Raw genomic sequence first — 27968 nt, 5'->3', positions numbered from 1 at the left:
TTTACTTATTTTTTCAGTTCTCTTTATTGGCACTTATTTGGAAAACCAGCATAAATATTTAATAGAGAAGAGACATGTTGACCCACACACAATACAACTACTGTAATTACCTTTCTGTTCATGCATCTTTTAAAAGGGTTGGCAATCAGATATTGAGGCCCATTCATGAAAAATGAGATAAGCAAGATAAAAATCTATAATTTTGCCCTTATCACAGAAGAATGAATGCACAGTAAGTCTTTGGCATATGGCTGAGATTATAAAATAAAGCCATGCTGTATTAAAGCAAGCAAGCAGATGTTATACACAATTTTGTCTGTCTGCCATTGGGAAAGGGAAGCATGAGTCTCAGAACTTTATGAAAACTGATCTGTGGAGTAAGGAAGCTCAGTTGACAGTTGCAATAATTTAGATAAACATGGAGAGTCAACAATAAACCATGTTCACAGTGTTTGAGCTAAGAGTGAGACCACCACATAGATCCCATATCTCCATATTATACAGGAGAAATAAGTCCTTAGTCCTCACTCATCCCAGGTTCTTCACATCTTCTGTTTCCTAACCTTGTATGCTGCTGCCCCGTCAAAGTTCTGCCTCTGTGAAACAGCCATATGACAAGGTAGAGAACTACCACCATATCTTGTTTTAGGAAAGGCTCACTACATTCAGTGCCCACCTTTAGCCCTGCATTACAGTTTTACTGTTTGGGAAGGAAAAGTTTTGCTTCATTATTAAGCTCTTGGAGGCTGGCAGACTCTTGCTTCTGTTTTGGGAGTCTTCTAGGTTTGCTAACATGGTGCTTCTGGACATACTAGCTTCTTTCAAATCCATTATAGGAATTCTCCAACATCTCTAAATTGATCAATTCTACACTTGTGATCAGTAATTTTTTAACTTTATAACATCAGAAATCTCTTTATGCTATGATACTGAGGAAGTGGAGGTCGCTTCTACTGGGTTGCTATTACTATACAGAAGAGATTAAAACATGGTATGTGGTCACGTAGCAGAGTTAAATGTTCATGGATTATCACTTCAGTCTGGACATACTCACTCAGAATACCTCCTTAAGGCTTCCTTTCTCTCCAATTAAACCAATTGTTAAGATTCTCCTGCCTCTAATTTTCTTATCTGAAGCATTTAATTTAGGGATTTTAGCATTTCATGCACTGTCCCAACACACTATTAAAGTTCCTTCTGTGGGAAAACAGTGCTAGGAGAATGCCTATCACTCTAGATAGTCACACAGGGGATAAAAAGGAAGCTGGTGATTTTGGCAGGCAATTTTTTCCATGTTAAGTGTGGATTTAGTCACACCAGCAATTATGATTACAAATAAAATGTAACATATGGACAATTCATCCATTCTGGTTCTTTTCATCGAATCAGAACATAACATTGATTAGCAGCCGAACAAATTAGGACTTAGGCACCAATTATATTTTGATACCCACATTTACATTTTAAAAAACAGCAAATGAAATACCCACAGCTTGTGGAGTAAAATTAATATTAATAAACTGATCAGTTGATTAGCTTGATAAAAAATGACAGAATCCAATAAAAGCTATCTGTTACCTAGATCAGCACCATTACAAACTGGTGACAACTGAAAAGATGTAGTTTAAAATGCCTTGTTTCTCCTTGTAGAATAATATATGTATTTGCAATTTATTATGCCAATCAAGAAGATCTATTGTAAGTCAAAACATGTATGCAGATATTCGCATATTAAAGAGAACGTTTGGAGTTTAAACACTAACTGTATTTAGTAAATGTCATACAAATCACTATAAACTTCCTCAAGGAACTATTATGGAAGTTTTCTAGAAATAAAGACATTTCTGGAAGTTCCTATGAGGAACAGGATCAGATAAGAAATTCAGTCACACGTTGCAGAACGTTGTCTTGTTGCTCTCCAGCTTGGCTGTTTACCCTCCAGCAGAGGAGTAAAAGTCTCAATTTGTGGGTAATTTAGCTGAAAAATCTATGGGCTTAAATTGAGATCTGGAATTGGAAAGTGAGGCTGGAGAATCTCTGGTGGTGACAACTTCAGCTGGTGAATCACAGGAAGAGCCAGCACTGCTTTGATTGCCATCAAGAGTACCTGAAGTCAGACTGAAAAAAAGGGGAATGTAACAGGAGGATATGGAAAATACAAGAGCAGCATTTTTGGGGCAATGCGTTAATTTAAATAGGCTTATCATTCAACAACTTTAACATATATATGTGAAAAAACAAGCTTTAAACACACACTTAACTGTCTTTTAAAGTGACCTAACTATAGACTCTAATTTTACCTGATTTCCACTAAATAGGGTTTCATGGGACTAACTGCAGCTTGAATTCCAGGAAGGAATTTTACATTTTAAATGACATTAAACAGGTCGTATGGAAAAATAACTGAAATATTGATTGCTTTAAGATATTAGGAACAGGTATATTGCTAATGCAAAGCAGTCTAATTTCCTCAAAGCAATCATCTGCATTTTAATTAACCAAAATGAGGAATTCTAATTCTTACTAAATTTCAGATGTTTAAAATTCTGGTTTTGATTAGCTATTAAAGTCACTTTAAAAGCAAATATTAGTCACCTTCAAACACAGTTTTATATTTCATATAAAAATACAAAAAAGTCTACAATAATTTTGCTCTCCAGCCAAACCATAATATTTTATCAAGTAGTTAATTCATTCAGCTGACTCAAAGAATTGCTTATACATTAGAAATGGTCAGCCAGTGGAACATGTAGAAATAAAGAAATGACAAAGTTTGAAATGAATCATTCAGGCAACTCTATCATCATTTTTATCTTCTATTACAGGAATTCTTAAACTGGGTGCCCTGACAACACTACAACTGCCAGCAGACTCAGTGGCAATGGCAACTTATACCTCACAATATGTGGTATTAGTAAGACCCTACTTAACTTGCAATACTGCGGAAATTGCAGTTTCCGCACTATTCGGCTTCTACCGCAATTTTGACAGCTGGAGCTCAGTCCCAGGCAGCCCCCTGGTGGCTGACAGCAAAAAATCATGGAAAAGACCTAATGTTCTTTATTATTGTAAATAATGTGGTTGATTATTATTTTTCCTCAATTTTCTATGGCTTGTTCACAACACAGCCACAATTTTTTGACAATCATCCCAAAATTCAAGTAGGTGCTTAGGTATTAGGAAAAAAGGGCATTAAAACATATCTACTGATTACATGTTTTACAGTATATATCATAGCAAAATTATAACTATGTAGGGTTATTACTATTATTTTCTTTTCTAAAAGAACATTCAAAGCAAAAACCTTCACTCTTTCCTTTAAACCAGATGTTCAGTATAATTTGCTGCATAATTCATTTTCTCTATCTTAGCACAGTCACAGTTCATATGCAGAGAGATCAGATTAGCATTCACCATATGTAACTAAGAGCAAGAGAGTATAAAAAAGTGACAATTTGCATTAATATGCAAAATTAAAAGGCAAATTATCTTAAGATCTGAAGCTATTTGCTCCAAAATAGCCAATCATTGGGGGTCTAATCTCCATACCTGCTTAACTCCCATAAATGCTAAGCATATCAATACGAGAACAGAAGTCACTTATCTGTTTTTGAAGTCCTTAAATTATAGGCACTGGTACCCAAATATCCAATTTGTTTGCAATACTTATCTGGATATGCTGCAACAATCCAAGGCTTATTATATATAACACTATTTGACCTCAAGCATGCCCACCCATGCCTGATGTCTAGAAAAAGAGACTGAACACATTGGAGCAGTTTCTGATGAAAGTTACAAGGCACAGTGATGCTTACCATGCACCAAGGTCTGTCAGATGTGAAACTTCAGGAGAAAGCATGCTAGTAGTTCCTTGAAAAAATCTCTTTGGCTCATCTTCAGTATCCATTTCACCTTTAACAAAACCATACAATCAGATTCATATTATGCACTAACCGTTAAAATACAACTCTGTCCTGATTTAGAGGGATCATTAGCATAGCCACTTTAGATAAACTTCTATCTTAGATCTGACGCAGATGAACATAATAGATTGTGACACATTTATACACATTCTTAACATTCAGATGTTTTCCCCCTTCTCTAAAATGCATATTAATTTGAATTTTCCAAATACACCTCAAGAATGGGTGGGATACAAGTGCTTTACTATGCCACAGTAAAGACAGGAGGATCCAGGGAACTACAGGCCAGTCATCCCAGTCCCTGGAAAAATCATGGAGCAGGTCCTCAAGGAATCAATTCTGATGCACTTAGAGGAGAGGAAAGTGATCAGGAACAGTCAGCATAGATTCACCAAGGGCAAGTCATGCCTGACTAACCTAATTGCCTTCTATGATGAGATAACTGGCTCTGGGGATGAGGGGAAAGCAGTGGACGTGTTATTCCTTGACTTTAGCAAAGCTTTTGATACGGTCTCTCACAGTATTCTTGCCAGCAAGTTAAAGAAGTATGGGATGGATGAATGGACTATAAGGTGGATAGAAAGCTGGCTAGATCGTCAGGCTCAACGGGTAGTGATCAATGGCTCCATGTGTAGTTGGCAGCCGGTATCAAGTGGAGTGCCCCGAGGGTCGGTCCTGGGGCTGGTTTAGTTCAATATCTTCATTAATGATCTGGAGGATGGCGTGGACTGCACCCTCAGCAAGTTTGCAGATGACACTAAACTGGGAGGAGGGTAGGGATAGGATACAGAGGGACCTAGACAAATTAGAGGATTGGGCCAAAAGAAATCTGGTGAGGTTCAACAAGGACAAGTGCCGTCCTAAGTGTAGGACTCTGAAGTATCCCATGCACTGCTACAGACTAGGGACTGAGCGGCTAACCAGCAGTTCTGCAGAGAAGGATCTAGGGGTTACAGTGGACGAGAAGCTAGATAGGAGTCGACAGTGTACCCTTGTTGCCAAAAAGGCTAACGGCATTTTGGGCTGTATAAGTAGGGGCATTGCCAGCAGATCGAGGGACGTGATCGTTCCCCTCTACTCGACATTGGTGAGGCCTCATCTGGAGTACTGTGTCCAGTTTTGAGCCCCACACTACAAGAAGGATGTGGAAAAATTGGAAAGAGTCCAGCGGAGGGCAACAAAAATGATTAGGGGGCTGGAGCACATGACTTATGAGGAGAGGCTGAGGGAACTGGGATTGTTTAGTCTGCAGAAGAGAAGAATGAGGGGGGATTTGATAACTGCTTTCAACCCCCCTGCAGAGAAGGATCTAGGGGTTACAGTGGACGAGAAGCTAGATATGAAGGGGGGTTCCAAAGAGAATGGATCTAGACTGTTCTCAGTGGTACAAGATGACAGAACAAGGAGTAATGGTCTCAAGTTGCAGTGGGGGAGGTTTAGGTTGGATATTAGGAAAAACTTTTTCACTAGGGGGGTTGTGAAGCACTGGAATGGGTTACCTAGGCAGGTGGTGGAATCTTCTTCCTTAATTCCTTAATTACTTTATATTAGAGAACCCATTGGTGCTTTACCAAACGTGTAATCTTGCATCAGTGGATGGGTAGTAGGACAGAGTGATCACTTTAATTATAGATTTATTGTAGAGTTAATTTTTCAACTATTGTACTTCAGCAGCCCAAACGCCCAGCCATTTCTTTATGGCCTACCTTTTGCTAAAACTCAATTGTTTCCTAGCAAGTATCAGTCCAAAAACAGGACTATCAAGAAAGCTATATGAACTATTTAAAAGTTAACAATTACAAACACATGCTGTACCTTTTCTTTTCATTGGCCCAAGAACACTTGGGCGAATGCAGTGAATAGGACTCTGACTTCTCCTGCTGAAAGAGTATAAACAGTATATTGGTAAATGATAACTGGCATAAATAGCATGGAAAACAACTACAAGTGAGGAACAAGCATATTCAGTGCAAGTTGCTCTGTTTAAGAGCAAACACCAACATAAAGGGAAGTAGGCAATAAGACTGGATAGCCCCAACAAAAAAATATTTTAAAAAACAAACACAAGACATGACTGACCCTTAAAAATTTGACCGCAGAATACTATACCAGAAAGCCTGGTTCACATACTGAAGTCTTCAAAAAGCATTCCCAACATTTCCTCTAATACAGTCATCTATATGAGCAAGCAAGTTTCTCTACAATGTACTTTTAGCGCTTGCATCCAACTAAAACCCATGAGCACACAAACCTGGTCAGGTTCTCCTACTCCTACTGAAGGTGGGTCCATGAGTAACTCAAAGTAAGCCACCCCTCTAAGTACAAATCTAGCAGGGTGCTGTCCTTTGAGTCTGAAGATTAGTAGCAGGACTAGTTAGATTCACCATCTGTTTGCATTATGTTGCTGGACAAAACACTGAGGGCCAAAATATTTTGTCTTGCACAGACTGGTGAAGACTGTGAATGACCCAGGAATTTCAGGACAGAGAGACAGCCCTGGCCACTGGTAAAGTAAAATTAAAAATGCCCAAGGTCCCTGCAGTAACAGTCATTTCTGTCAGCAATACAAGGTCACTTACAGCAACAGATTTGGCAGTTAAGTCCCTTTTCACCTGTACTCAGAACCACACCCTCCACAGCCCACCAGTGACTTTCAGCACCCTGGCCACCCACAAAAGTTATCCTATTTCTGGCAACATTAAATTAAAGTGTGAGAAAGACAGTAATAAGAAACCTCTCTGACAGGCAACCCGTAACACCATGAGGCCATGATCTCTAATTGGGTCCTATAGATGCTATTATAATTTAAAAACTTAAATGTTTCCTCTTAATACTTTTTGCTAATCTACACAGGCTGGTATTGTCTCAGTTTCAAAACCTGAGAATTAATTCATCATCTTTTGATAGAAGTTCATTCTACTCTGTATGTGATTATGTGCTAAACAAAACCTATTGAAAAATCGGATACAGGCTGCATTGTAACCCAGCTTCCTGATGTCGGGAATATATATTTTGGTACTTTATAAACTCTAAAATTTAAGTTGTATGGATTTACTATGTGAGTTGGAGATCTGAGTCACCAAAAACATAGTTTAGATTTATTATGTTTAAGTTAAGTCCTAATATTTCAGACGCCTCAAGTGAACAATCCGTATTAACAGTATGCAGAGTCAATTTTACAGGCTTGTACGTACTTTAAGAATCGTCTTGTTGGACTGGGGCTAGGGCTTGGAGGTAATCCACTGCTACTCACCAAACTTTGCAAAGACGGTGAGAAACATTGCTGAAATCAAAATATATTGCAGTATTTAAATATAAACATCATGCTTCTTTCTTACTGCAGCAAACTAATCCAAATTCTCGACATACAGAGAACTAGAGGGACTTGAGGAACACAACTAGGGCCTTAATAAGAGAATTTTACCATATTAAAACAAGCACGTCATCATTCTTCTAAAATGACTACCCGATCTATTTGACTGGGAAAGTATCACTTTTGGTTAAGTCTTGAAGAACGTTCTAGAACAATTTAGGCTGATTTCTCATGTACATACAGAGTGCATGCAAGTTGATAGTACACCTCTACCTCGATACAACGCTGTCCTCAGGAGCCAAAAAAAATCTTACTGAAACTGAAATAGATGAAACCGCGTTATATCGAACTTGCTTTGATCCACGAAGTGCGCAGCCCCCCTCCCCCCGGAGCACTGCTTTACCGCGTTATATCCGAATTCGTGTTATATCGGGGTAAGGTGTATTATATTGATCAGAATATGTATGTATCTCTTTACCTTGGAACAAACCAACTGAGTTAGCTCCTAAAAAAAAAATCCCACTTTCCCCCAAAGAAAGGCAGACAAAGAATATGGCTTTTATTTATCACCAATGTACCAACAATTTATCAATAAATATACCTACTGGATATTGTCATTTATGAGATATTCTGTAGATAAATTCATGGGTTGTACAGCTGTTAGCTTGCCTTTTTAATATTTTAGTTCCCTATCTGCAGTGAATGCCCATGCAGAAGTCAGGGATATGGGAAGTTTCATCCCTTGCTGATGTTAGTGCTAAACAAAAATCTAACTATCGGTACTCATGAAGGAAGACCTCTACCACTTCATTTTTCTTACCTTCCCTATTCCTCTGGTGGGTGAAGGAGCTGGAGAAACTGGGACAAAGTCTATTTGCTTGGGAGAGGATGATTTCTCAAAATCACTGTCACTCTATAAGTATAACAGATCATGTAATTACAGCCAATTGCTTTAATGCAATATTTCATGGGCCAGGCTATACAATATTATACAAAGCATTGCTTTGCTGTGGAATGGAATCACATGATGCAAGTCACCCTCACAAATGGCTACATGTAAGAATTTGTTACTATGACTACCTAGGAGACAAATTTAATACTTTTGAGGAAACAAAATAATGGTAAACATTATGTCCTAATATTAAAGTATCTATAAAACAGAAAGATATAGACATGACTAGAACTACCTTTTGTCACATCAGGAAAAACTATGTCCCAATAGCTGTAGTGACAGCCATGTGTCATTGAGCTACTGGTGATTTCATACCTTATTAGTACAAAACTTCTTGTAAGGCAGCAATAAAAAGCGTATTACTAGACAGAAACAATTTGATGTTAAACAGCAAGCCTAATCGGTTTGATTTTCCTCTAAAAGAAATGTAAGATACTATGGGCAACAAAATGCAGCAATCTGAGATGTTAGAACACTGCAGATAGAAACTCAAATCTAAAGCATAAACACATTACCAGACTCAAGCTTTCCTCCCAGGACTGGCTGATCTGCATTGCTGTTTGCACTTCCCTATAAAGAAGAAAAAAAATGCATCGTCACTGGCCCAGAGACACAGAGTTTAGGTATTCTCATTTGCATACTAACACTCACCGTTCATGTACTGTTTCTCTGTTCATCAAATCCATTCCTTCTTCCTGAAAAATAATAGAACACAGACACAGTTAAGAGTTGGTTTATAGAGCTTTCTTTTGCTAAAATGAGACAGACAAACTCTCCCATCCAAATTGTGATCTGAAGAGGAAGTCTCACCTCATTCCATACACCATTAGCATACCCAGTGAGTGTGCAACTTGTGCAGAACAGAGCATTTTACTGATGGTTAGTAAATTGTTCCACATTATGGAATTTTTTATTGTTTCTTCTAAAAAACTAAGAAATTCTACAAAAAAAACTTGTTAAAATGTATTAAGATAGCAAAACAAAGCTTTTTTTTTTTTTAGGAAAAAGAAATTGCACGCACAAACTTAATTCACTCCCTGTATGTATATATTACAATACTGTTTTTAAATACACAAGCATGTACCATTCCTCAGAACTCATTCAATGTATAGACTGGACGGTGTGCAGTGTAGGGTGACCAGATGTCCCGATTTCACAGGGACAGTCCTGATTTTTGGGTCTCTCTCTTATATAGGCTCCTATTACTCCCCACCCCGTCCCGATTTTTCACATTTGCTGTCTGGTCACCCTAGTGCAGTGAAACATGGTAGGGATCCACTTATTGAACAGAGGAGGAATAAATATAGGTTAGATGATTCATCCACTGCTCGCTGGCATCCTAGGCATTGAATGATGCAGTCTATGTAATTGAAGACTATTAAGAAGTTTTTTTTTTTAAGGCACAAACGGACACTAAGTACCTAACACCCATTAATGCCTTTGTCAATCTCCTCCTATAGTAACACATGTTTTCAAGGAGTGCAGCTTTAACTCTGACATATCCTGCTTTAACTTTAACCTATTTTAATGGAGTATTTATGTGGAATAATTACTATGACTATGCAACAATATAGGCCTCAAATTCCCAAAAATCGGAAAGCTAGCAAACAGTTACTATACTACCTTCTAGCTAGACGTTTTAATAAAAATACAGTGTCAAATATGAAGTAACATATATTCTGCCTTCCCTGCACCTCCTTTCCAACCCATTTGTGTGTACATATTAACATTAGTCCTTTCCTATATTAAGAATAAAAGGAACTTTCCGTCTGACTTCTTGTCCTTGTTAAAGCTAGTAAATGAATAAATTACACAGTAAAAACAAAACAGGCAGTGCATTTCTTCAGGATTACTATGTGCCTCAAGTGTTTGAGACGGCAGGAAGCTGGAGACCAAGTACCTTCAACCACTTGCAACATGTACCCTGGAAATAGAATACCTGGAGAGTTAAATTGCTTTTACAAAATGAGAAAAATAAAACTCACAAGATTTACAAGCATTTGGAAATCACGTGTTTTCCAAAGTGAGACTTTAAAAGGCAGGCTATCATATGGAACAGCTTTAACTAAACATTTATTTTAACAGCTTCAATCCCTATAATAGAGTTTCTACTATTAGAGGCTTCCTTCTGGGAATTTACATTTTATGATTCTTCCTCTTCTTCCAAAAGAAAACCAAGATAACTGTTTTTTGTATTAAATCTAACTGTACTTTGAAACAGGCTTGTATTCAAAACAGAAGTGCATTCTTACTTCACCATTTTAATGAACTTACTGCATTAATAGATTTGGGCAAGGTATAGTAACCAGGGTTGGGGTTTTTTTGTTTGTTTTTTTTTTAAACAAAAGTGGACAACTCAGCACCACCAATGTTTCACAAGAAGGAAGATTAGGTGGTACGGAAAGTGTGAAGGTGTGGGACTGTATACCATTATCCTGATATCCCTCAACTTCACATTAGCTTGTCAGCTTTGAGAGTCTCCAAGCTTAACATGCAGCAATCAGCAGCAACCTTCTTACCTTGATGGACGCTGCACCCAACTGCTTCAGTGCTGAAGATAGGTATATCTCCTGTCAGTTTCTCTGACCAATTAAATGCAGCATGCCATGCTGTACTACACTAAACTTTTAGGTTTGCCCGATCACGGAGACTGAGATTTGAACACCACAGACTCCACTGAATATCATTTTATGGTTATGCACAGTTCAATTGGGAGGAAGGCAGGCAGTCTATCTGAGCCCAGGAAAGTTCTAGATTGCAAATGGGGCTGCAAGAAATAGGGACCACCAGCTTTCTACGTGGGGAGAAAGATGTCTGATGGCTAACCACTTTTATAAACGGGACAAAATCCTGGTTTCAGTATAATATATTAGGACACATTCTATATTTTCTGTAAACGTTTGTATCTCTGGAAACTGATTCAACCTGTGACTATTAAATGTATCTTGAAGTGACAGATTTTTGCTGAACACTCTTTACAGATCACCTATTACTTCTGAGTGAAGTCATCAATGATCATGAGTAGGATACACCAGCTCGTGTAAAGCCAATAAAGCAAGCTTTCTATGTCTTGTTATTTACAAAACAGAACTAGAATAATCTCTTACCTGTTTGATTTGATGAAGGCGGCTGCTAGGAATACGTACAGGAGACGATGGAATCAACTGGAAAACAAACACCATATAGCTGAAACATTTTTTAAAACTGCAAAAATCAGGAAGGTTAGACACTACCTTTTCTCTAATATGTTATTTCATTCTCAAAAAGATAACAAACAGCCACTTCAATATCACCAAAATAGCATCTAACACACTTTGCATATGTTAAATGCAATACATTTTGCATACAATTATAAATGTATATTAGTTTTATAAGTGAGAGCACTAGACTATTTCATTATGAAATTGCTCTGTATGCTTAGAAATAACTCCTAATTATTGTGTGCCAACTTCCATCCCACTTCAGTCTCACACTACTAAATACCCTCACCTTCCATGAACTGTATTGGCAATACTGGCCACCCATCGCGGTTGCAACAGCACAATAGGTAAGGAAGCATAAGCACTTCCATCTTAAAGCTGTTGTAAGTTGCTCATGATGCTAAAAATAAAAATCTATTGAGCAGAAGTTTTCCAGGGCTGGTCTCTGCCTGCAGGTTAATATTTTTGACATGACAGAGAGATTCAGCCATTAAAGTGTAAGGAGAGTGAAAACATTTCTCAAGCTCTTCTGCCCTCAACAGCTCTACAGCTTAAAATGACAGAAAGTTAAAATAGGACAGTGAAATGGCCTCACTGAGTAGGAGTGAATTTGAGCATGCTGTTTGAGCATCTTCTCCCTTGCTGTTGCATAGAACAAATAAAAAAACAAAACCCATAAAATGATATCTATTAACAAGGAAAAATCTGACGTCTCAAATACAAAGCCAATCTGGCAGACCCCCCCCCCCCCCCCCCGGACTCTAACTAAATTCTTTAGTTTTATACTTAACTTGACTGCTAGTTTGATAAAAATGATAATTTATGAACTCCTAGGCATTGAACCAACAACTTACTGTAGTTCATCAAAGAAAGCAAAACTTTCATAATGATTCTCAGCATAGACCATTCTCAAGTTGTACGACAGGTCTTATTAAAACTTTTTAGTGGAATTTCTTAATACACCACTACATAGTACAATTAGTTACAAGCAAATTTACTTTGAATCAATGACTGAGTCCTTCTCTTTCCCTTACCATTAACACATTTGAGTAATTTATGGTGCTCATGACCATCAGGGACCAGAAGTCTTAGGCATGAATCACACAGTTTTGCTAATGACCTATTTCTCTTGAACAAAGATCAATCTTGCCAAGTTGTGTTGTGGCTTTGTAATGAGGATGAGTGTTACAGGGGTGAAGGCCTCATTCTTTAAGTGTCTGTCATTCTTTCAGACTGCATGGAATCTGCCAGGTGAAAAGTAAAGGGAATCACAGAGCATAAATGACACGGACTTTCTAGTCATTAAACGTCACCCTGCAGATGGTGGGCTTCCTCAGTTTCACACAAAACATGCCTTAAGTTTTCTACAAGTCCAAAGCTACAGGATGCGGATCAGCATTCAATCACCAGCCAGCTGTATCTTACTTAAATTAGTGCCATGGAGAATGCAAATTGATCCCCCTAGAAAGACAAGGTAAGTGAGAACATCAAGGAGTCTGGTGGCACCTTAAAGACTAACAGATTTATTTGGGCATAAGCTTTCGTGGGTAAAAACCTCACTTCTTCAGATGTTTTTACCCACGAAAGCTTATGCCCAAATAAATCTGTTAGTCTTTAAGGTGCCACCAGACTCCTTGATGTTTTTGTAGATACAGACTAACACGGCTACCCCCTGATACTTGAAGTTAAGTGAGGTAATATCTTTTATTAGATCAACTTCCGTTGGTCAGAGAGACAAGCTTTTGAGCCAGACACAGCTCTTCTTCAGAGATCCTCCTATTTTTTTTAGAGGTAGAAAAGTCACACAGAGACTAGAACTTTTATGGTTTGCTTTATAAACTTGGACTGCCTACACTCAATCCAAGCAGCATGCGCTACTTGCTTGGGGAATGAGCATATTTAAGAGGTGGTCTCTCAGGACAATAAGCTGAATACAAGACCAACAAAACAGCCTGCTTACAACTAGTCCTGAAAGCAGGACTCAATCAACAAAGAACTAAAGGAAGGTAGCGTAATAAATGCCAATAAACATTTCCACAAAAGTATTAATGGTAATCTGGGTTACCACTTGCAACTCAAAGCTCCTGGCTGGTGAAAGACGCGAAATCCTGCGTCTCACCTAGAACTTAAAACCACTGCTCAGTGCAACTGACTTCACAAATTATTGCTCAGCATCTAATTTTCATTTTCAAGTTAGCTGGTCACAGAAAACAGTCTCCAATTTCAACTGTCAACTCAGCACTCTGAACCACTGACTCTCAATCACATTTTAGTCCATAGAACAGACCAGTGAGTCATGAGGAAACTCCAAGGTGAGGGCTCCAGAGGTGGAGGAACCAGTTTTCCATTATAATCCTTTGGGCTGAGTTTGAGAGGAATTAATGGATTCATGTCAGGGTGTCCTATTCACCCTGTGACCTTTTGATGTTCAGACAGCAATAGTATCAAATGTTAAAGCTGAATTCAAGCATTGGGTAAACATCTTGGTCTTCTCTTTTCCAATGTATAGTGCTGGCTTACTCGTTTTATGCAAGTTTCAGAGTAACAGCCGTGTTAGTCTGTATCCGCAAAAAGAAGAACAGGAGTACTTGTGGCACCTTAGAGACTAACAAATTTATTAGAGCATAAGCTTTCGTGGACTACAGCCCACTTCTTCGGATGCATATAGAATGGAACATATAATGAGGAGATATATATACACACATACAGAGAGCATAAACAGGTGGGAGTTGTCTTACTAACTCTGAGAGGCCAATTAATTAAGAGAAAAAAAAAAAAAAAAAAAAAAAAAAAAACTTTTGAAGTGATAATCAAGCTAGCCGAGTACAGACAGTGTGATAAGAAGTGTGAGAGTACTTACAAGGGGAGATAGTCAACGTTTGTAATGGCTCAGCCATTCCCAGTCCTTATTCAAACCGGAGTTGATTGTGTCTAGTTTGCATATCAATTCTAGCTCTGCAGTCTCTCTTTGGAGTCTGTTTTTGAAGTTTTTCTGTTGTAATATAGCCACCCGCAGGTCTGTCACTGAATGACCAGACAGGTTAAAGTGTTCTCCCACTGGTTTTTGAGTATTTTGATTCCTGATGTCAGATTTGTGTCCATTAATTCTTTTGCGTAGAGACTGTCCGGTTTGGCCAATGTACATGGCAGAGGGGCATTGCTGGCACATGATGGCATAGATCACATTGGTAGATGTGCAGGTGAACGAGCCCCTGATGGTATGGCTGATGTGATTAGGTCCTATGATGATGTCACTTGAATAGATATGTGGACAGAGTTGGCATCGGGGTTTGTTACAAGGATAGGTTCCTGTGTTAGTGGTTTTGTTCAGTGATGTGTGGTTGCTGGTGAGTATTTGCTTTAGGTTGGGGGGTTGTCTGTAAGCGAGGACAGGTCTGTCTCCCAAGATCTGTGAGAGTAAAGGATCATCTTTCAGGATAGGTTGTAGATCTCTGATGATGCGCTGGAGAGGTTTTAGTTGGGGGCTGAAGGTGACAGCTAGTGGTGTTCTGTTATTTTCTTTGTTGGGCCTGTCTTGTAGGAGGTGACTTCTGGGTACTCGTCTGGCTCTGTCAATCTGTTTTTTCACTTCAGCAGGTGGGTATTGTAGTTTTAAGAATGCTTGATAGAGATCTTGTAGGTGCTTGTCTCTATCCGAGGGATTGGAGCAAATGCGGTTATATCTTAGAGCTTGGCTGTAGACAATGGATCGTGTGGTGTGTCCTGGATGGAAGCTGGAGGCATGTAGGTAAGTGTAGCGGTCAGTAGGTTTCCGGTATAGGGTGGTATTGATGTGACCATCGCTTATTAGCACAGTAGTGTCCAGGAAATGGACCGCTTGTGTGGATTGATCTAGGCTGAGGTTGATGGTGGGATGGAAATTATTGAAATCATGGTGAAATTCCTCAAGGGCTTCTTTTCCATGGGTCCAGATGATGAAGATGTCATCAATGTAGCGCAAGTAGAGTAGGGGCGTAGGGGTAGAATTGATATGCAAACTAGACACAATCAACTCCGGTTTGAATAAGGACTGGGAATGGCTGAGCCATTACAAACGTTGACTATCTCCCCTTGTAAGTACTCTCACACTTCTTATCACACTGTCTGTACTCGGCTAGCTTGATTATCACTTCAAAAGTTTTTTTTTTTTTTTTTTTTTCTCTTAATTAATTGGCCTCTCAGAGTTAGTAAGACAACTCCCACCTGTTTATGCTCTCTGTATGTGTGTATATATATCTCCTCATTATATGTTCCATTCTATATGCATCCGAAGAAGTGGGCTGTAGTCCACGAAAGCTTATGCTCTAATAAATTTGTTAGTCTCTAAGGTGCCACAAGTACTCCTGTTCTTCGTTTTATGCACTGGCACTTAGAATTTATTTGGTTTGTTTTAAGAAAAAATTATTGAAAGAGATTAATAATAAATAAGAGCTCCTCTTGGACTTCAATACTACTGGATTTTCAAATAGCTACAACTGTGAAAGATTTTGTTCCATCTGCAGAGAGACGCAAGACAACAGCTCATCTATCAGACTTGGATCTGGATAAGTGAAATATATTTTTGTGACCTCTCAACTTGAAACTCCTACGCACAAATGTAACTACTTGCCCTTAAAAAGTTCCAACTGGTACAGAATACAGAAGTCCACCTGCTGAGAAACACAGGATGCCACAAGCATATCGGTTCAGTGCTCTATTTCACTGTCTCCCTATTGACCACTCCAGACTGAATTAAGAACTTGCAATTTATTATTTACAGTTAGAAACTATGAACAAACTCTGGTCCTAATAATCTGAACGAGCCCACTGAACGTAACTCAGGACTGTCGATGTAGTCATGGTTAGTATCTGGGAACTGCAGCCCAATGCCTGGTCTAAGAGTGTGTTTCACCCCAAGAGAGACGATGGCTTGTGGTCTGAGAGCTGGAGGTGGGTGCATGCAAAGAGGTCAGAGTGAGTTGCAGCTGCGTCACCCTAATTACACTGACATAATGCACTATGCTTCTCGGGGAGATGGAGTTATTATGTTGGTGTAGTAGGGCACTTATATCAGTGGGTGCAAGGCTGTAGTGTAGACACTGACATACTTAGGTCAAGCTGCCTTACGTTGAACTAACTCTGTAGTGTAGGCCAGGCCTAAGACGATGTCTACACAAGAAAAAAGCTGGGAATAGCTATTCTGCACTGGTTTCTTAGGGCAGTAGCACGTCTGGTGAAGACGCTCTATGCCGACAGGAGAGCACTCTCCCGTCAGCATAATTACTCCACCTCTGCGAGAGGCGGAAGCTATGTCGGCAGGAGAGCATATCCTGCCGACATAGCGCCAGTGTGGACTATGCTTAGGTCGCTGTAACTTGCATTATTCAGGGGGGTGTCTTTTTCACACCCCGAGCGATGTAAATTACATTGATTCGAACGGTAGTGTAGACCTGCCCTTAGAACAAAATAAGAGCGTCGACATGGGAAAATGGTGTAGAATAGCTGTTGTGCTCTAAATTCACACCTTAGCTAATTCCCTGAATAGACAAGTCCTAAAGTGAACAAGGAGTTGCTTTAGGGTTCCCAACTCAATCTTTTAAGTAAGATGAACACTTTAAGATATCAGTTACTGACAAAAGGCAGGTTGAGGGGAAGGGTGAAGGAAAGAGGAAACTTTAGCGAATGGGATTTATAGATTTTAGATGCCTTTTAAACTAATATATTTAAAATAAGGGGTAATATTAAAGATATATCTCCACTGACACAAATTAAACACTGGTAGTATGGATTTTTTGTCTTCTGATGAGCAGAATCAGCTGTGCATTACTGACAGCTCGTGACTTGCCCTAACATTAAAAAGGCCCAGTTGGCGGATCTGAATGGGGCTTGGAAAGACAGCATAGAATGTCATACTGTACATTCAAGTGTGCTCCACCATCAACTACAGAGACTGCATACATCTTAGCCAACTACCACAATTTCTGAGCTAGATTCCACCCAATTCCTACTGTGCCTGACCAGACTAGTAGAGCAGAATGAATGGGGGTGAGGCACTCCTAGTGTATGGCACTCTGAAGGTGTAAGGAAGGATGAAAGATCCCCGGCAATACCAGATGTGCATGACTGGAGAGAGGACTCTTCAGCTGAATTGGTGACCTGATTTAGACCTCTTCTCTAGTCATGAAGTTGGGCTATTGGCCTTAATAAGGACTACCCTTTTCCTGCAAGGCCACTCTGCTCTCAGCCAGATAAATGGGCTCTCAATCCAAAAAACAATTACGCGTTTCCTCGCCTTTAGCAGTTCTTTCTGGCATCTTGCATATACTCTCAATTATCATCTCTCCCTTTCCTGGGAAATATCCGTCTCTTACTAAGTAAGCAGATACCTCATTCTCTGGAATATTTTTACTGCTGCTGTTGGTATGGCGGTCCATTACTAACAGTTACTTTTCTTCGCGCCCCAACCTTATTTATATTGCCTGCTTCATCTTCATGTTTTGGGTCACTTGAGAGATCACCAATACCCTTTTCTAAACCATTGTAGATCTTATTAAAAAAAAAAGTAACAAAATCAAAAAGGTAACTTCTATGAAGTACATGAAATATCTTTAGTTCAGTTAATCTTCAGGAGAGATTAGGGAACTAGATCACCCCACTTGCTCCTCTTTGGCTTTGTATCCAGGTCAACTGAAAAAGAACCTTAGTGTTTCAAAACTGTTTTTCTTAAAGGGCTACTGCCCTCTTTGTAAGTGCTGACTCTTGCTGACCACTGTTTAAGTGAATTTCTTCCATACCAAAGGAAACCCAAGTGAACTGCTGGAAAGGAAAGCAATTTATTTTGGTCTGAAAGCAAGGATAGAAATTTAAGCCTAAAATTTAACTTCAAACAAATGCCCAAATAGAAGGATTTCTGACTAAATGTTTCCTCAACCATAATTACAGTGTTACTGGCACTATATCATGTTTTGTTTCTTAAGCAGCAAGCACATGGCTTTTATGTTGTGCTCATCTGTTGAGGCCTTTAAATAAAGGATCTCAAAACTACTACAATAACAAATGCCCTTCAAACCAGTTGTTTGGCCTAGTTTTGAAATGGAATTTTACCTTTTGGAGGGTGAAGAGGCTGTATGGAAGGGGTGGACAGGAATTAAAAGTTATCTCCACTTAAAGTAACCCAAATAGCAATCAATCAATCAATCATCAAGTTAGCATATGTCTAAGCATCTTGTATACTGTATGTAAGAAAAAGATAAACTGACATTAACACAAGATACTTCATCCATCCAGTACATTAGTTGGGCATTGTATGCAATCGACATGTTACTGCACTTATGCCAGTTTCTTAAAGTTAGAAAACATTTTCAGAGAAATGTAACAGTTTTCGGTTAAATTTTATATTTTTTAAATCTACGCAAAAATTCCATTTGGTTAAAAAAAAATGAGAACTGTTTTTCCGCCCCATGTCCCCCAGAAATGTATCAATTTATGTATCTGTGGTTCTTTCAATATGGTCAAGAAATCCTTTTAAAATATGCCTGCACTGACTCCAAATTACTACTGGATCAGTCCAGACTACCTTTTGACCATAACTCAGACTATAATGATTTACTTAAAAGAAACAATATTTTAAAATAGAAGTTGCATCTTCTTTGGGTTCATAAATAAGTACTGTGCTAAATTTTGAGGCAGACATTTACTAACAAAGTCATTTAAGTTTACGAAATTGTTATAGTGGAAATTTTTTAATTAAGATTGGATGGTTTTCTAAGATATATACTCTAGTTCAAACAGGCATTAATTCAGTGAAGTCCTATGGCTTATGTTTTACTGGAGGTCAGCTAAATGATCATAACAGTCCTTTCCGCTTATAATTTACAATGCAATATAAATTTAAAATCAGTGGATTTATTTAAAAACAAACATTCAAAGCAGAGATTATTGAGACCTAGAAATAACTGACTGGTACTTCTGAATATACCAATTCTCTTTCCAAATTGGTCTTCTTATCCAATTTTATATCATCTGCTTAAATAAGTTATGAACTAGGTTGTCTTCAGAATGACACAAATATGTGTTCTAAAGCCAGATAATCTTTAAAAAGAATTTCACCACAGCTGCAAAATACACCTCTACCTCGATATAACACGACTCGATATAACACGGTAAAGCAGCGCTCTGGGGGGATGGGGCTGCGCGCTCCGGTGGATCAAAGCAAGTTCAATATAACGCGGTTTCACCTATAATGCGGTAAGATTTTTTGGCTCCTGAGGACAGTGTTATATCGAGGTAGAAGTGTACGTAGTGTTAATATTCAATTTACACCCTGCTGTTTAATCCTGTTTAGACCCAAATAACAAGTGGGCAACATGTTTGCGCTAAGCATTTTCTTACCAGACTATGACGATTCATCACTGTTGTACTGTTTCTGCGGGTTCGCAAAATGTTGGCCTGGAACACCTGTGAATTATCACTGTGAAAAGAAACACTTGTCAAATTCAAAAGCCATTTCCCTCTCCTTCACCTCCTAAAAAAAACGCCTCAATATAAGCTATGTAAGTGTGTGCTTTCATCCTCTCTTAACCCAAAGTCAAAAACTCAAGTCTCTCTCCCCAAAACAAGTTCCAAGTACCCCATTTAATGACATGAATCATGCTGAGTCCTCACTAGAGTGGCTGCAAACTTTTTATGGAGATGTGTATTCTATGGAAATGTATTATTTTAGAGTGTAGCTCTCTATACGCAGTCCTTAGCACCAAACACAAATCATTCACTAGAATTTGAGAGTACGCATAATCAATAGATGGACTGATGCAAGCCTCAATACTAGTGGTATCAAAGACAAATCACACTGCAGGTCAGAAGTTTGTTTCTGGGAGCACCTTATAAGTTACAACCCCTCTTTACCAAGGTGCTGATACAGCACTCAAAATGTTAAATTAAGCACTCAGTATATCCATTTAGAAAGTCCTAATTATTTTTTAAATGGTACCTTGGTAAAGATGAAGAGGAGGTTACTTATCTGTAACTGGACATTCTTCGATATGTGTGGTCCCCATCTGTATTTCAGTGTGGGTTGTGTGTGCGCACCATGTGCCCAGAGCCGGACAATCTGAAAGTAGTGTCCACTGGTCCACGAACGCGCCCTGGATCACCTCATGCCTCTGACCAAGGGGATAAAGAGAGGGGGAACTCTCCAGTTCCTTCCCTATCATGAATCATAGGCAATCCAAAGCAGAGGAGGGCGAGTAGTGGAATACAGATAGGGACCACATATCTCAAAGAACATGTAAGAAACCTCTTCTTCTTCAAGTGATGGTCCCTATTGTTTTCCACTGTGGGTGATTAACAAGCTGTAATAAGAAGGAGAAGGGTGCAAGGATGTAGACCACGGGTTCTCAAACTTTTTTTCACTGGGCCCCCACTTTGAAAATATTTCAAACAAAGGCACTGAAGCTTTTCAAAAAGCGTAAAGTAGGGTGACCATATTTCAAGTTCCCAAATAGAGGACACTGCTGGAGGGAGGCGGAACTGGAGGGGGGGAGGTACAGCAATACCATACTCTGCCATCCTTCCTTCTACGCTGCTGCTGGGGTGGGACTGCCTTTGGACCTGGGCACCCGGCCAGCAGTCGCCACTCTCTGGCCTCCCAGCTCTGAAGGCAGCGCCTCCGCCAGCAGCTGTGCAGAAGTAAAGGTGACAACACCATACCATCTAGTGACCCCTCCACAATAGCCTGGAGACCCCTTTTTGGGTCAGGACCCCCAGTTTGAGAAACACCGATGTAGACATTGGGGCTGAGCAAAGGAGCCATCAGCAGAAGAGTCCTGGACTAAGGCCCAGTATGTCTCAAAGGTGTGAACGGAGCCCTACCTGGCTGCTTTACAAGAAGGGATACCTCCTGAAGCAATGCCATAGTTGCTGCTTGTGCTCTCATGGAATGAGCTCTTATTCCATGGGGAGCAGGGAAGGTTTGATAGTTGATAACAGTAGAATGTAGACAGAGATCCATTTGGAGATCCTCTGAGTGGAGATTGCTTGTCCCAATTCTTTCTGTTATAGTGATGAATAGTCTCTGGGACTTCCTGATTGGGCTTGTTTTGTGTAGGTAAACGGCCAAGGCCCACTAGACATCAAGGGCATGGAGTCTCTGTTCTTCTAAGGAAGCATGCAGTTTAGGGAAGAATACAGGTACGTGGATTGATAGGTTCAATGAAATTCAGAAACAATTCTGGGCTGAATGTGGGGTATAAACATAACAAAACCTTATCATTATGGAACACAGTGTCAACAGGAGCCACCATCATCATTCCAAGCTCATCAATCCTTTTGGCTGAGGTGATGGCTACAAGGAATGCAACCTTCATGGAGAGAAGGGACATGGAGCAGGAAGATAGGGGCTCAAAAGTGTGGCCTTGTGAGTCCTGAGCGAACAAGATTCAAGTCCCACTGAGGAATAGGCTTATGAACAGGTGAAAAGGTTCTGATTAGGCCTTTCCAAAATCTGGTGGTCAGAGGGTGAGTGAGGACAGAGTAACCATGCAAAGGAAGATGATATACATTAATCACTGCCAGGAGGACTCAGAAGGAGCTAATGGATAGGTCTGATGCCTTTAGAGAAAGCATACAGACTAAGATGAGAGGAATATCTGCATTTTCTGGAAGAATGTTCCTTTGATGTGCCCAAGAAGGAAAACATTTCCAATAAGGCCAGGTCTACACTACAGACCTATATCGGTATAACCATATCGCTCAGGAGTGTGAAAAATTCACACCACAATTATGTAGTTATACTGACCTAACCCCCCCTGTAGACAGCACTATATTGACAAGAGAGCTTCTCCCACCGACATAATCTACCTCCCCAAGAGGCAGTAGCAAACTACGTTGAGGGGAGAAGCTCTCCAGTTGGCATAGGAGCATCTTCACTAAAGTGTTGTAGTGCTGTATGTGAAGACAAGCCCTTAGCCAGGTAAAACCACCTAGTGGACTCCTTCCTACTGTTAGGGCTTGTCTATACTTACCGCGCTGGTCATCATTGACTGAGAAGGATCGTGGGCAGGAAGTGCAGAGTTTGAAGCCAGAGTCCTGGGCATAGTCTAGTACCAGCATGGGGCAGGGGGATGTGAGCGGAGGGAGTGTTCCCCCAACAATTAATCTAGCACAAAAACTATGAAAACACTAAAACTATAAACTGTACAGGATGCTAAAAACTATTTACAAATCTAAATCTTATCTTAAGGGATAAAGCCGAAGCTAAGGACACAGAGAAGTTCCAATCTGGACCATGCGGCAGTGAGAAGGAACTGGAGAGGTAGTCAGTCTGCCTCACCTTTTATCACCTTGGTCAGAGTCATGAGGTGAGCCAGGGCTCATGCACAGACCAACAGACATTACTTTCAAATTCTCCAGCTCCGGGTGCATGGAACACATGCATAACCCACAGTGGAATACAATAGGGTCCATCACTCGAAGAAAGGGCAGATTCATTTAAGATTAGTGGACTAGATTATTTCATGCAAAATGTTCTATTTTTAGATATACTCTAGTAGCAAGTTTTTTCTGCCATTCCCTACATTCCTGATCGCCAAAACTTTATGAATAAGCAGACTGTAGGAACGGAACAAATGTTTACAGTAATTAATACTATAGTTAAAGCCCAGTCCCGCAATCTGGTCAACATGCCCACACACAGCCCCACTGACTTCTGAATGTGTCAACCTGATTGTGACATTTGTATCAAAGTGCAAAAAGTCACCCACTTTATATTTTGCTATCTTAACTCATTTCTGATCTCAAACGGAAGCTTTTTGTTTTTAAAAATACAAGCTGGACAGTGGCATTAGCTTGTTCTCCAAGGTGGGAACTGAGCTCTAGTTAAGTAAAGAAATTTTCAGAAGCTGAAACTCTCACAGTTCAAAATGCTTGTTGTATCTGTTAGACAAAAAGAACTTTAGAATATTTTTAGTTTGTTCAGTCATACGATCAGGTGTCCTTTAAAAAATCGTCAAGGTTTAAGATTCAAACAGGGATCGTGCCATATTGATAAGTTTAATAATCTAAATGTTAAATGACGACAACTATTCCAACTGTAGTAAACATACAAAACAAGAATTTTATGGCATTACAATGTATACACCCATTTGTTTTTCAATAACTCTTAATGACATTATGTTGGAAATTAATATAAGATAAAGCTACTAAATAAGGCTTTACATTCTGCAGAAAAAAGCTAATATCAACTTGTTCACAGAAGCTATTTCAGAAACTTTACATTCTTCATTAGGAATTCAGTGCAGCCCTTTTCACCAAAATTATACCCCATCTCTATTTGCCCATATTTGGCAATCGCAGTTCTTGAGGAAATCAAAGAAAACCCTCTCACCTGTTCCTCTTGCAGGTGCCAATTAGCTATCATCTGATATAGGAAGTGGGTCAGGGAGAAGTTGAAAGGGGCTCTGACCCAAAATTTAGAGATGAGCTTTTTCCTCGGCTGAGATTAGTAGTGAAGAAATATCTATGGCATCTAATTTATAGGTAGACAGACAGCTGTCATAGACAATACAGCCTAGATTTTTAGGAATGAAACCAAAACCCAGAGAAAAACAGTTAAGGGGCCATGAAGGGCCTGAAGAGTGGCCACGGTTGGACAATTCTAACTACTTCTCTTTTACTGACTGTTTCTTTAACATTTAAATGCTAATCAGAAGACTAGACACAAAGGCCCTGATCTGCAAACTGTTCTACACACAGCAGCAGCACTGGTCAAAGCTCAGAATTTCCCTTTCATGGGAAACACTTTGAAAACTAGTAAGAGTCAAACTCTTATTAAATGCTATTCACTTAACATTAATGACAACTGGGGATAAAAAAAAAAAAAGCACAAAATTCTCTACTGTTCTTTTTAAACCAATAATAGTAACTTTAGTCCTTAAGAGTAGAAAGATTTACACCATTCACTGGGCTAGCCATCTACTAGTAGCTTTCTTATAAATCTCATGTTTATAATCTACAAAATGAATTTAGAAAAAATACTAAAGATACATGTACAAGGCTACATTTTAAGCAGTCTACCGTCTACAATATAGTTCCTGAATCTCTCACTATAGTGTTCCATTTGCCAACACAAGCTACAATTGTCCAAAATAAAATTGTTACCACACACAACTGTCCTCATCTTTAATGCAGAAGTGAACCCCCTAAAGGCTAAAAGGCCCAGTAAGTAATGTTCCCTCATGATTTGACTAAACTCTTCTCAGATAATTTATTATTCTAACGTTTGTATAGTGCCTTGCATCATGAAGAATCTTAAGAGTGCTTACAATCTTAAACTGAAACACAAATAATAGAGTGATTACTATTTCATCCACCGCTGAAATGTCACCCCCACCTCTGCAGGTGAATGCAACAGCTGTTTTAACTCCACATAGCACCACTACAAAATAGTTTAGAATAAGAAGTGAAAAATACAGTGTCTAATTGAAATGTTTGGGAAAATTTGGTCAGGCAAATTCTAACTAGCTACCTACATATTTCCAAAGATACAAGGGCAAAAATAGTGAACAAGGTCTCAGTTTTACATCTTATCCAAAAGAGAACAGAGCACCAGATACCACTCTGAAGGATTAGTAGTAATCTACAGTTTGATATGGAAAAAACACACCAAATCATACTACTACTTTCTGAAGCATCAGCATATCTCATCCAAATATTAATTAACTCTGCTTAGCTACTGAGATGCAACTGGATACAAAACATGCTTCTGTTTTAAATATGAGAAAGACTGTATTCCACTACATTTTATAGAGACTAATAGCTCAGTGGTTTGAGCACTGGCTTGCTAAACCCAGGGTTGTGAGTTCAATCCTTGAGGGAGCTATTTAGGGAACTGGGGTTTAAAAAAACCCAAACAAACTGTCTGGGGATTTGTCCTACTTTGAGCAGGGGGTTGGACTAGATCAGGGGTTGGCAACCTTTCAGAAGTGGTGTGCCAAGTCTTCATTTAGTCACTCTAATTTAACATTTCGTGTGCCAGTCATACATTTTAATGTTTTTAGAAGGTCTCTTTCTATCAGTCTATAATATATAACTAAACTATGGTTGTATGTAAAGTAAATAAGGTTTATAAAATGTTTAAGAAGCTTCATTTAAAATTAAATTAAAACGCCCCCCGGGCCAGTGGCCAGGACCTGGGCAGTGTGAGTGCCACTGAAAATCAGCTTGTGTGCCGCCTTCGGCACACGTGCCATAGGTTGCCTACCCCTGGACTAGATGATCTGCTGAGGTCCCTTCCAACCCTGATATTCTATGATTCTAAGTTGCTGTTTCCTCAGAAACAACAAAATCGTAGCATGGCAGTGTGCAGATACCTTGACGTAAGGGCCCAGTTACATCAGCTCAGTTGGGAAATTGCACATTAAATCCAGTCTGGGAATACCCTGAGGATAGGTCAGCCAGTTGGCTCTTTCCATCTCTGGCTCTCACAGAAAAACTAATTTGGTGATGATGCAGTGGGCAAATGCTCCTGATCCCTGGGGAATGGTTATGTATTTGAAAACCTATGTGTCAGTGAGAAGTGCATTAAAACACATTCCGAGGGGAGGGAGCGTTTTAAACTTTCATCAGGAAAATCAAATCCTGCATTTAACCTGAAAAACTGTGATCAAATATCAAAAGTGAGCTGGCTCTCAACAGCCACTTTAGGGAGGCAAGGTGGAGATGGAGACTAGACTGGGCACTTCCTCGGTGCATTAGCTCCTGGACTGGAAAGCATATTTGGACCAAAACCTAGGTCTCCTGCTCCACCATGCAAAAAGGAGGCAAGAAATCGGTGTCCAGAGAATAGGCCTCTTCACTTCACCCTGGAATGACAGGATGAGTCTGTGGATGAGGTGAGGAACTCTCACCACAGTCGAGGGCTTGGGGGTGCAGGGGGGGTGAAGGAGGAGGGGTGCCAAGCCCGGGTCTCACCTCAGCCCGAGGATGAGGGGGTATGGGGGGGGGGCAGGCCCGGGGATTAGGGGATATGGGGGGGGGGCAGGCCCGGGTCTCACCTCAGCCCGGGGATGAGGGGATGGGGGGGGGGGGGCAGGCCCGGGTCTCACCTCAGCCCGGGGATGAGGGGATGGGGGGGGGCAGGCCCGGGTCTCACCTCAGCCCGGGGATGAGGGGATACGGGGGAGGGGGGAGGCAGGCCCGGGTCTCACCTCAGCCCGGGGATGAGGGGGTATGGGGGGGGGGGCAGGCCCGGGTCTCACCTCAACCCGTGGATCAGGGGATACGGGGGGGAGGCCCGGGTCTCACCTCAGCCCGTGGATCAGGGGGTATGGGGGGGGGGGGCAGGCCCGGGTCTCACCTCAGCCCGGGGATGAGGGGATACGGGGGGGCAGGCCCGGGTCTCACCTCAGCCCGGGGATGAGGGGATACGGGGGGGCAGGCCCGGGTCTCACCTCAGCCCGGGGATGAGGGGATACGGGGGGGCAGGCCCGGGTCTCACCTCAGCCCGGGGATGAGGGGCTATGGGGGGGGGGCAGGCCCGGGGATTAGGGGATATGGGGGGGGGGGCAGGCCCGGGTCTCACCTCAGCCCGGGGATGAGGGGCTATGGGGGGGGGGCAGGCCCGGGTCTCACCTCAGCCCGGGGATGAGGGGATACGGGGGGGCAGGCCCGGGTCTCACCTCAGCCCGGGGATGAGGGGATACGGGGGGGCAGGCCCGGGTCTCACCTCAGCCCGGGGATGAGGGGCTATGGGGGGGGCAGGCCCGGGTCTCACCTCAGCCCGGGGATGAGGGGCTATGGGGGGGGCAGGCCCGGGTCTCACCTCAGCCCGGGGATGAGGGGCTATGGGGGGGGCAGGCCCGGGTCTCACCTCAGCCCGGGGATGAGGGGCTATGGGGGGGGGGAGGAGGCCCGGGTCTCACCTCAGCCCGGGGATGAGGGGCTATGGGGGGGGCAGGCCCGGGTCTCACCTCAGCCCGGGGATGAGGGGCTATGGGGGGGGCAGGCCCGGGTCTCACCTCAGCCCGGGGATCAGGGGATGGGGGGGGGGCAGGCCCGGGTCTCACCTCAGCCCGGGGATGAGGGGATATGGGGGGGCAGGCCCGGGTCTCACCTCAGCCCGTGGATCAGGGGGGCGCTGTTCGATCTCCTCAGGCTCCCCCCGTCGCTCGGGGCCGGCGCGCTCCCCGCCGGCAGCTCCAGGTCCAGCTCCATTTTCTCTTGAGCCATCGCGGCGGCTCCGGCTGCTCCCGCTCCGCCGCGAGGCCCATTCACTGGGGGCGGCCGCAGCGGCTCCTCATGCCGCCCCCCGCCCCTGCCCCTGCCCCGATCCGGCCCGGCCGCCCCTACAGGCCCCGCAGAGGCCGCTGCAGGCAGAGGCCGGGGGCGCTGCGAGCCCGGCGAGCGGGGCGGCACCAGCAGCGCCCCATGCTGGGGAGACGAGAGGGGGCGGCTCCTCCCCCCAGCCGCCGCTTCCTCGGCTCCTCTCGGCGCCCTGCGCGCGGGGCCGGCCTTGCCGCCGCCTCGGGGAAACAAGCGACCGGGCCCGGAGAATCGCTGGGAAGCAGTACGCATGCGCCATAGCGAAACTGACTGACGGACGCAGT

The 27968-nt window shown here is 41.6% G+C and overlaps 1 protein-coding gene across 4 annotated transcripts; it reads right to left on the bottom strand.

The window, feature by feature from the left end:
* On the bottom strand, window positions 1–27927 carry LOC128842896 (P2R1A-PPP2R2A-interacting phosphatase regulator 1-like). Of its 4 annotated transcripts, none has more exons than XM_054039180.1 (10): window positions 27476–27927; window positions 19759–19837; window positions 11296–11352; window positions 8840–8883; window positions 8704–8758; window positions 8057–8149; window positions 7118–7206; window positions 5739–5803; window positions 3816–3912; window positions 1–2118 (listed from the first exon to the last, which is right to left on the bottom strand). In XM_054039180.1, the coding sequence occupies exons 1-10, from the start codon at window positions 27589–27591 to the stop codon at window positions 1959–1961; spliced, it is 855 nt and encodes a 284-aa protein (XP_053895155.1). In that variant the 5' UTR covers window positions 27592–27927; the 3' UTR covers window positions 1–1958. The 4 variants fall into 4 exon arrangements, with proteins under 4 accessions (XP_053895155.1, XP_053895156.1, XP_053895158.1 ...); XM_054039181.1 differs by having other exon boundaries at window positions 5739–5800; XM_054039183.1 differs by lacking the exon at window positions 27476–27927 and adding an exon at window positions 26668–26682.
* Between the last annotated feature and the right edge of the window lie 41 nt (window positions 27928–27968).

This window comes from Malaclemys terrapin, chromosome 9, assembly GCF_027887155.1.
Source record: "Malaclemys terrapin pileata isolate rMalTer1 chromosome 9, rMalTer1.hap1, whole genome shotgun sequence".
Lineage (NCBI taxonomy): Eukaryota > Metazoa > Chordata > Testudines > Emydidae > Malaclemys > Malaclemys terrapin.
The sequence above is the reverse complement of the archived record's forward strand: the minus strand, read 5'-3'. Positions and strand labels throughout refer to the sequence as shown.